This window comes from Phoenix dactylifera, chromosome 15 (genome assembly GCF_051530095.1).
Source record: "Phoenix dactylifera cultivar Ajwa chromosome 15, Ajwa_hap1_PhDact_Kaust_v1.1, whole genome shotgun sequence".
NCBI classification, from domain to species: Eukaryota; Viridiplantae; Streptophyta; class Magnoliopsida; order Arecales; family Arecaceae; genus Phoenix; species Phoenix dactylifera.
Genome location: NC_143204.1, coordinates 25,000,541 through 25,011,802, shown reverse-complemented (window position 1 = coordinate 25,011,802; position 11,262 = coordinate 25,000,541). Strand labels below are relative to the sequence as shown.

General features: G+C 39.1%; 1 protein-coding gene across 1 annotated transcript; it reads right to left on the bottom strand.

Annotated features, from left to right (window-relative positions):
• Positions 1-3,128: 3,128 nt before the first annotated feature.
• LOC103711573 (universal stress protein PHOS34-like) lies at positions 3,129-6,175 on the bottom strand. The gene is made up of 4 exons (XM_008797777.5): positions 5,682-6,175; positions 4,819-4,928; positions 4,606-4,724; positions 3,129-3,759 (listed from the first exon to the last, which is right to left on the bottom strand). The coding sequence occupies exons 1-4, from the start codon at positions 5,854-5,856 to the stop codon at positions 3,678-3,680; spliced, it is 486 nt and encodes a 161-aa protein (XP_008795999.4). The 5' UTR covers positions 5,857-6,175; the 3' UTR covers positions 3,129-3,677.
• Between the last annotated feature and the right edge of the window lie 5,087 nt (positions 6,176-11,262).

Here is an 11,262-nt window from a genome sequence, read left to right as displayed (position 1 = left end):
CCCCAATTTCAGTATGCGTCAAGTCAGTATAAAATGTATCGATACTAATGACCATAGGTAGATGCTTTGCTCGCTCTTTTTTCTCTCTGTCCTCTATCTTTCTCGAAGATGATGATCTTGACGGCTTCACCCTCTCTCAAATTCATTCTTAAAGATGATGACGATTCTGATGGCTTCGCCTCCCTCTCTCTCTTTCTCCTCTCTCTTTCAATCTCTCCCCCAAAGATGATGACCCCGATAACTTTGTCCCTCCTCTCTTTTTCTCCTCTCTCTCTTTCACTATCCTTCTCCCTCTCCACCCTCTCCCTCTCCCTCTCCCTCATCCTACTTTCAATATGCCTCAAGTCTATACAGTACGTACCAGTACTGTACCAAACCGATCACCTACCAATATGACCCGCGACACCATTTCAATAAACCTTATGTGTGCACTACAACCAATGGTTCGTACCAAAGTGTATCCAAGATAGAGATGAAGTATGATAACCCACTAGAATAAGTTTATTTTGATGATGAGAAATTAAGAATCTTATGATTGATTGGCTTGAGAGCTAACAGCGGCAACCAGAGCTTGATAAATCAGGAACATCACCTCAACTAGCTACCATCATAGCAAAGGAAGATTGGGTGAATGAAGAGCAGTGGGAAAAGAAACACATGCTATGCTCACACCAATCGATGCCCAATGACAGGACCAACCACAATGGTCAAGGGGGAGCACATCAAGAGTGCAACACTCTATGGCAGTGAAATGTTAAGGAAAGGTCACCATAGAACCAAATCCAGTTAGATAAGGAGGGCCAATTATGGTGGTGGGCCTAGTCGAACCACCCATAAAAGCTAGTCCGGTAGCCATGGAAAGAAGATATTTCTCCAAGTAACAAGAAATGGAAAGAAAAAAAAGTTGCAAATCCATAGGAAAGGGGTGATGAGGAGCTTGCTCACTCAGATTCTGCGACTACTGAACCCTCGGACAACCGATTGCCCAAATCATCTTGCGGTACAATTAATGATGCTAATTACATTTTAAGTGATGATGCATCTGATGGCCAAGGAGGCAGCAATGCAATGTGTCTCACAACACCTAGTCTAAGTCTGCTCACTAGCAAGTTGTATTTCACTCATGCCATGCAAGATGCAGACCATGATGGACATCGTAAAGCAAGCAAGGATACAATAGCATATAGAATATTGGTTCCTCGAGATGGTTAAGGACATGACATTGCTACAACTGACAAGTAGAGTAGGGTCTCTGGACATCTCTGGATTCTCATCATACTCTCGATCCTATTCAGCACAATTAAGGTATTATCCTATGCATATCCTTCGTTTGAGGTATCATATTTGAGTGACTATTATTATCCATAGATTGAGCTAGATTATAGGTTAGATTTCATTGCCACAATCTTCTCTCAAATGGGAGTAGGATGCTTGGCCTAGTATCAGATAGAGGATTAGTATCAAGATAGCTATCCATGAAGCCCATATTATTGGATAGAAAGGTTGGCACAATATCTTGAAGTCAAATTCAAAACCTCGACTATGAAAAGATCTCAATGTTTAAGAATGGCAGAGACACTCCATGAGGGATTCAGATGTTGGTATGTATTTTAATTCAAATAAATTTGATATACGTATTTTCAAGCTCAAAATACGCATTATCTATGTTTAATTATGATAAATCTATATTTAATTGTTAAAATTAGATCCATTGAGCAATCATACGATCTCTCAAGACCAACATAAAATAAAATGATATTAAAATCATAATTCAAAGATCCATAAACCTTAAGTATCCTTACAAACCAAAAAAGTGAAAAATTGAAAAAAAAAAAAAAAAGCAAAAACAGAGAACCGATGCCAAGCAAGTATGCTTCGATGTATTGTGTCGATATGGTTCAGTTCAGTACCATATTGTACTAGAACTTGACTAGTATGGTCCCCAATACTATGATTGTAAACATTGTAAGAGACCCTATAATAAAAAGAAATAATATGTAAGATGCAAGTTCTAATACCTTGCTGGCAGTCTAAATCTACGATAACATATTAGTCCTCCCAAAAGTTCAAGCTAATTGACTCAAAAGCTACTGAAGTCATGCGCCAGTCATTTGACCAACATAGCCAGTCACAGCATTATCATAAAACAGGTACATATTAAAATCTCAATTTTAGACTTCTGGGAACCATACCTGATCAAACTTTAACTTTCAAGTATTGAATAATTGTAACTACGAATATTTACTACTAAATAGTAGAACAATACATGTTTACCATTAGTTAGGACCAAGCAATATATATGACATCAATCAAATGGGTATTTTGGTGACCTTGTGACTTATTGTGCAATAATAACAAGATTAATGCATTACACAATAAAACCTCTATAAATCTTTTGATCATATCTCTGAGAAGATATCTCGAATAAGGAGTCATATGATGATCGGTTCTTTCTGCTACCAAAAGTCTCTAGCATAGATGCAATACGGCCATTGCCTCTACTGATGGCCTCTTTAACTGAGGAAGCCCTCCTGAACTCTAGATCTACCTTACTGCTCACAGAATCAGAGTTCGACTCAAAGTATGAGGGTCCAAATCGAGTTCTATGTCTGGCCACCTCATCCTGTTACCATTGATCATTCAGGCTCGCCTGAATGGTAGCCTAGACCTGTGCCTCCTCGTCATCTGGAGTGGACGCCTCCTCTGACTCTCTGGAGTGATAGAAAGGTGGCTCTACCACTCGACTATCCATCTCCGCCTTCTTCTTGGAAACTTTTCTTCGTTGCTTTGAAATCAATGAAGTGTTTCTTCAAAGAAAACAAGAAATATATATAACCTCTAAGTAGGGCAGCTTTAGAGGTGAAAGTGGATTGGATGTTGCTAAGCAACGGGGAACGGAACACTATCTAGATGTGGATAAAAATTTGAACATCCGACTAATATCCGTAGCTATATCCATCCGTCAAAGAAAAATAGATATGGATAGATAACTACCAATCTGTATTCGATTATCTGATTCTATCTATAATCCTATTTAATTATATATAGCACTCATGAACGTTTAAGAAAAATAAATGACCATATTAACATGCTATTAATTTGATTTATCATCTGCTTAGTAATATCTTTAATTCTGTAGTTATAAAGTTTAATTATCCATATTTATATCTATGCTTTCGGTATCCAATTTATATCTGTATTCATTTAAAACAAATACACATTTGAATTTTTGCATTCGACTAACATCCGTATCCATATCTATATTCGTTAAACAAAATAAATATGGATATAAGTATACTAGTATTTAATCCATATACTATCCAATTTCAGCCCTAGGCAGCTTGGTGCCAAAAACTGGAGCATCCTAGCTAGGTTCTCCCTCAGTCTTGACTTTGTCGAAAAGCTGCAATAAAATTTGTAGGCTAAGCCATAACCACAGCCTATCATTAGAGTGCTATATTACTGCATAAAATCTATGAGAACAACACACTTGGGAGGTAGAGCTCGTGTCATATTAAGTACAAACTAGGGCGAAGATAAGATCCCGACAAACCGAACAATTCAGCACCTAACACGAAGATATTTTAGGAGTGGCAGCCACAACATTAATTAATACACGCAACTACATCAACAGTCCATACGTTGAAGCCGATCCCCATAGCATTGACCATCAGAACTCAGGCGGTATTTTCTTTAACCACTATAACAGGGCTTGCTGCATGGTTCACCACGTAGCTGCTTACGCTTCCCAGAAGAGCCCTGCAAACCAAAAGGCACGGCTTGAATCATTAAAACATGTTTGTCCTAATTATCTTTCCAGTGATCTTTTATTCTGTGAAAGTTTGCATGAACGGTGAAGTCCATGTTTAGACGTGTATTTTCCCTTTTTTAGGAACTCGAGTTTGGAGTAGTAGTACTAGTAGATGTTAACATGATGAGAGAATTAACAATCAATACATTTAATGAGCATGATTAAGCTTAGAAGGAAAATTAATACATATATAGATGAATCACTTTGTTCCCATCAACTGATGAGATGGATGACTATGGTTTCCTGTGATTCCTTTTTTTTTTCCCCATTTGCGTAAATTGAGGGATGCACTCGCTTTTATTCAGTAGACTTCTCTTGTTTTGCTCTTATCCAGAGAGCTGAAACTTAGAGATGCGGGCTAATAGTTTGGGGGAGGAAGAGAGAGAGAGAGAGAGAGATTTGGTTTCCTTATATTGGGTGGAAGAGGAGACTTCTTTTCTCGCTCGATCTCCCACTTCTTTCCCTTTAGTCTAGCAAATTTGATGCCATTCCAAAGGAAAGTAAGGTGCTAACAGGCTGGAGCCACATGAGCTAGAGATGGAAATGCACTGCAAGAGTTTGTATCATAGTTGCTGAAATATAATTTTTCTGGATGGATAAGACTCAGATCACCAATCAACTTTGGCTTCTTTAACTCTTACATCTATTTTGTGATACTAGTTATTTCATTTTTTGGCAAATTTCTGGAGAAGGTTCAAGCAAAATCAAATATGTTGGATCTCTTGAGATTTTCCTCTTTTGATTACAGAAAATAAAGCCTGGCAATGGAATTTTGATGATGAGCGGCAACTGACCTCTTCACTTTGCTGAGTCCTCTGCTACCTACTGCTAGGCAGTGCAGTGGGATCTTCTCGGTTGCTTCCCACAACTTCCCCTTCGGGTCACCCCAATATATCTTGGCAACAACTTCTACCTGTATAAAAACATTCCCCGGTTACGAATTGAGTCCCTTTCGATGCATAAAAGCATTTAGATAATAATAAACTGGTGGAAAAGAGAAAGTATACCCCTTTCTGATTTGCCACATCATGGAGTATTTCAAGCGTTTCCTTGTCTGGGAAAACCCCATACCTTTTCATTATGTAGCGATCCGAGAATTCATCCAAGGGAATGAAGGCTAATTAAACAACCAAAATTAAGGAAGAAATAGTTAAAAAGGCGAAACGTTCTTTCTTCTTTTTAAATAATAGAGGGGCTAATCCCTCCTCTTTTATATACATATATATATTATGCCTAATGGACCAACTCCAATTAGAATCCAAGCCCCGCCTCCTTGTTTAAGTGGCAAGAGGTGATATCATCTAAGTGCGTGCTTGGTGGTAAAAGGTTAAACATTCTTAAAGCAGTCCATACATAAAATTATTACAGAAACCTAACAATTTAGCTTTCAATTAGTATCGGAGAGAAGGAAGGTAATTAAATGCGTAAGATGCTAGCCAGGATTAGCTTGGCACGTACATGGCATAGAAGGAGGATCAGATAAGCTTGTTCAATTTGCAGACCAAACATGCCAACAGGATGGCCGCCAACCTTTCCAGTTGTTGCTAGTTGGATCCTGGCTTATCTATCTTATTTTCAACTGATCTTGCTCGATTTTTATTTGGATAAAAAATATAGTGAGAGCTGATAGGATTTATTTTAGCCACCAAGTCTGCAGAATCGTACAAGCTTGCTCTTACTAAATCTTCGAGAAGCATGCAAGTTATGTGCGACCATGATGGTACGTACGTAGCATGTGATGCATGCTGGGACGGACCAATGAGCTCATAAAACATTGCGAAACTTGGCTTCTAGGACCTAGGCTGAGCTGGTATTTTATATTTAAATTTGTAGCTAGTTAAGAGGAAGAAATTAAGGGTACTTTACTAACGTGAACCCGTGTTTTCCCATAGGTGGACTATCCCTTGCTCATTTTGGTAGCAATTGTTGACGTGGACGAGGATGAGGCGGTCACCCCGTCTCACGAGGTTGGTTGACGCCCATCGCAGTGCTGCTTTGCTGCATGCCGAGAAGTCCACCGCCACCCCGACGTTCCTCCGTGCCATCCGATCGATCTCCAGCAGCGGGGAGCAAGCGTGCAAGATTAGAGAAAACAAAGAAGAAAGGGCTAGAGACGGCGAGAGAAGGATAATCGATCACTTGCAACTGCTCTACTGCCTCCTCGTCTTCCTCTTATCCTACTTTCATAAAGACTACTTTAATGTCCTTCCTCTTTCCTAAAAGATGTCCTGCTTTTCGTTAGCCTCTTCGCTTTTTCTTTTCCCCCTCCTTTACATTATTCCTCAGCGCTGCTCCGACTTCTAGCAAGGTGGTTAGTCTCTGAATGCATGAAATGGACGTGAGAAGGAAAGGACAGATCAAACAAAGTAAAAGGTGGCGGAGAGAATGTGATTCTAATTAAGATGGTGGATAAGAGAGATGGACTTCGTAGGAAAATTTCCTAGCAGTGATATTGACCAAGCATGGTATATGTGGAAACAATCCATGTCAAGCAAACACAAGTTCTCCTTCAGTCGAAGCCCCGGCATGGTCATTAATTATACCAAATCCTTGTTTTCAGATTGAAAAGAGAAGTTAGGATAATATTTCTTGCGCTCGAGTTGCACGAATTGGTTGCAAGGAATGAAGGAATCAACAGCCAATGTAGATAACATGAATGGTGGCATGGGCCCCCTTACGGGGCAGAGTTTTGATCCTAGGCAACATTTTCATCTATGAGGTCTTTTTTTGTAGGTGGTGTCATAACGTGGCATTACTCGAGAGTTATAACATAATTTATTTATTCGCCAGCGGATCATATAATAAGTTGAATCTATTTCGCAAAAAATAGAAAAGATAAAGCGAATATGTTTAACAATGATAAGGTAAAGGAACTTTTCATGAACTTCTACAAGATGAACTAGTGATTACCACTCCAACCAATAATTTGGTCAGGCTTCTAAGTCAGGTCGCTGAATCCTTCCATGAAATCATAGGACTAGAATTGAGACAACCAATTTGGACACAAATCTTGGCTCAGATTAATATGGGCTTGATTTGACGAAAAGGTCTGCCTTGTAAAAGATGGATAGAGAAGAGATCAGAAAGAGAGAGAGAGAGAGAGAGAGAGAGAGAGAGAGAGAGAGAAACGAGTTGGTTACAAAGATCGACTAGTTTGGGGGCAAAACTGGTTAAAACCTAAGGTGTCTAGCCGACCCTCCCCCTCCTCCCATCAAATATGCAACCACATTGCAGCACCGCCGATGAAAACATAGTTAAGGAAACACAACTAGCCACTGTTACTTGTGGGGGGTGAGGGACGCCCTCCTCTTCACCTCCTTTCCTCCATCCAACCCCTAGTCCAAACCGAAAGCCAGAAGAGTTCAGAGCCATGGTTTCCTCCCAACTAGCCTTCTTGGCTGCCGCCACCTCCCTCCTCATCCTCCATGTCAATGTTTTTTAAAACCGGACCGAACTGGATAGGCCGATAGGTTGAATCAGGACCCATTCACCTATCAGGTCCAGTTCGAAGGATTTCTCATGCATCTAGATGAGTATCATGGTGGTGAACTCGTTCAGCGACTTGACATCAAAGGGGCAGTCGAAGTACAGCAAGGTGAGGAGGTTCTTGACGGCCTTGTCGTCGAGCTCCGCAGCAAGTGCAAAGGGACGAAGGGAGGGTGGTTGGGGCAGCGGGAGAGCGGTGGCAAAAGTGGAGCAGAACTTCACTACAGAAAAAGTTGGCTATCCGACATTTACATGCCGACGCTAGCTAGAAGCGCCAGTAATTTTGGCTCCAACGCCAAAATTAAATAGCATCAGCAGGCATGATATTATGACGATGCTAAGCATTGTCAGAGGCCAAATAGGAAAAGAGAGAAGTGATTAGACGACACTTTAGAAAATGTCGTCGGAGACCTATTACACCTCCATCCCCTACAATGCTTTAAAAAGCATTGTCCCATCCCCCCTCCTGATCCCTAACCCCTCCAGCCGCCCCCCCTCTTTATAAATCCCTAACCCAACTCCAACAAATCGTCATCCTTCTGCTCCCTCCACCGCTGTTAATGATAGCTAGACAGCGAGGTCGTAAGGGCGGCGGGCAGGAGTGTCGGACTGGTTGACACAGAGCCACCGTAGGCACGAGCAGAATCTCTTGAGCTCGCCGCCAGCGTGGGAGAGGCATCGCATGTATGATACCTTCCGGGAAAGCAGAGGCGTTTCCCCTCTTCGATGCTCCCATGGCGAGTCCCTCTCCCCCGCCTCTTCCTCTTCTTCTTTCTTGCCTTCGGACGATCAGGGACCACCCTAGGAAGCTGTCCTCAAGGCCATCTACTATGAGCCCCTAACCCCTTCTCCCCCAACTCTAATTTTTTGCTGATTTTGGTTGTAGAAGCGGAGAGGGTTGAAAGTGGAGAGCATGGACAGTGATTCGAAATAGTGTTGGAGATGAAGAAAAATAAGAATCCGAAGTCAAGGCTGCAGAAAGAAAATAAGAGAAAAAAGAGGAAGCGAAGATTAGATGGTTGAGCGTTTGTGATGCTTTTGTTTTGAGGTGTTCTCCTCCCAAGATGCTCTAAGCTTGGCATCTTGCTGTTTCTCGCTTATTTTTCTTCCTTAAATCTTTGGCTCCTCCCTTTTTTTTATTTTCTTTATTCTTTTTGGTTGTTCTCTCAAATGGATGGAGGAGTGGTGTGGCTTTTTCAATTCTTCAGCTCTTGTATAGATCTTCAGTTCCCATTTTAATGAGAAGAAATTCATTGAATGAATTATAACGATGATTCCAATCCTAGGGTTAGGATTTTTAAATAATTTTTTTTCAAAAAAAGTAATTATAACGATGCTTATAAGTATCGGCGGAAATTAAGAGAGCCTAAGCATCGACAAAGCTTCGGTTTTTACCAACGCTTTTAAAAAGCGTCAGCAAAAAAAGTTTCATGGGAGCAAGATCCTTTTCTTTGAGCAAATTTTCGCCGCATTATAATAGATATTGAGGTTGTAATGAATTTTCAAGCCTAGCATATTCTCTAAAGTTCTGCCCTAGGGAGTGTACGGCTGTACCGCGAAGTCAACTCGATGATGGGTTTGGAGCGTGACATGCTAACTTTTCTAAGTGTATTGCAGACGCCCCTCCCTTGATCAAGTGCTGCATACAAACTGACAACTTTGTATTAGGAGTCAAGCCGAAACTGAGAGAAGATTGCCATTAGAATTGTCAACCATAATCAAGCCCAAATGAGAGCAAACTAGTACTAACATTATATCTGAAATTCAAATGATAGAAGCAAATCTTGATTATCTTCATGGCATATGCTAATCTATTTTCAACGAAACAAAACATAATTTACAACTCTAAAATGAGACTTAGAGGTTGCAGCATTAGTCATCCATACATTGATAACCAAATAGGCTGACAAATCTATGACATTTTGGGGGCATTTGGTTTGGGGCAATCATCCTAAGATAAGGATGATGTGAGGAAGGGTAATGAGATCGTTACATTTGGTTGCACCATGATGATTATACATGACAGTAACCCCAAATCATCCCACTTCTCAAGTCACCGTCCAACCCATCGATGGAAATCTTGTCCTTAAGGTCATGTATCCAAGATCACCTCATGGCGGTGATCTTGAGTTGAAATTTAGGGATGAAAATATCCTTCAGTCCGACATAAAAAATTGATATATTAATATATCTAATATATAATATCAATATTATATATATTATATTATATTGATTTTATATATATTGTATTGATTATATATATTATATTATAATATATTATTAATCATATTATTATAACATTATCATTCAATTATAATTTTAACTTATTATAGAAATATGCCATTTTACTTTATATTTATATTACGAAATTATTTAATATATTACTTCCATTTTTTCTTATTTTTTAATCAAAATAAATATTAGTATTAAAAATAATAACAACTAATATATTTTATATGATTAATAATTTTTAGAATTAATTAATATATTTTTTATAAAATATGTTAATAATTTATAGTAATATATTTGATATGATCAATGGATATATTTTATAGAATATATCAGTGATAGTTTTGGTGTTATACAGCCAATGACCTTAGATTCGTGGATACCTGGGATTTTTATCAAATAGCAGACTAACCGCAGTGATCTTAGATCATCGGAGATCGGATTACTTTGAGATAAGAATAACCAATAATTTAAAATCATCTTGGCGTTCCCATTTGGTTACCAAACACTGTCCTAAGGTTTGTTGTTATTTTGGATGCAGAAAACTGCAAAGTTTATCAACATTCACTGGATTTCGTATGCAGCCTTTCTGCTACATGTAGAAAAATAATCTGGAATTATAAGCATATCATATCATATCTGCACGATGATGAGCTCTCCCACTATAATATCTCAAATGTTCACAAGAGCAGGTATCTAGGTTCGATTTAGGAGACTGCATCTCGTTCTAATTGTAGATAAGTTGGACCTAGATCCAAATAGCTAAATTTACATTCACAGGTTTAGATTAAGCCAAAAATTCATGGAAGATGTCAGACGAGTCAGATCAAGTCGAGCCACATGACCCAGATGAAATCAGATTCAGTAGATCAATGTGCGAATGCATTTTGAACCTGGCGAGGATCCGAACTTGGATCCTGCACTGGTTGGAGATGGATGGACCCCCTTGCAGCACTGGGACATCCTCTCATCAACCGACGCTTACAGCTTACTGAATTGATGATGGTCATGATGCACCCAAACCCAATTCAATGACAAAAATCAGAAGAACTTTCAATTCCTGGCAGAGATCAGGAGAGGTAAAGCTCTGTACGACAAAAATTTTTGTTGTGGATCCAGCAGGAGATGCAAAGCCGTACAAATGATAAAGCCATTCAACTTGAGAGGAGAGGTATTTCCTGCAACTGCAAGCGTAAAATTTCATATTTTTATTAAAATATTGAAGATTGATTCAAATTGGTGCACGAATTTGTGTAGTTATTAAACTGACTTAGTTATTTATTTTGTAACAGCCAAGGATCTCCACAAAAAAAAACTAATCGTAAGATCGATATTATTTGGTTTACTTAGTCTGTATAAGCATCAAAAATATATATATCCAGTGATAGCTAATATGGGACTAAATGCATGCTTGGACGGTCTTCGTATATTCTCTCGTTTAAGCTCTAGCGTCCTTACTAGGTGAAGAGTCCAAAATCATAAGTACTATAAATCCAATTGCAAACATCATAATTAGCTTGTGGTTAGCCAAAATGGGCGTGCACTGCAGTGTCTACTAGTCCATGTGAGCTATGGGCTGGATTTGCTCCGATGTCATTTTGTAACAATACAGGATTTCAGCCAAAAAAAATTAGGCACAAAGTATTATTTGAATTATTTGGTTTATATAAATATCCAAGATCTATCCAATATATTATTGATGTAGAATTAAACACATCTTTGCATGAATCTTCACA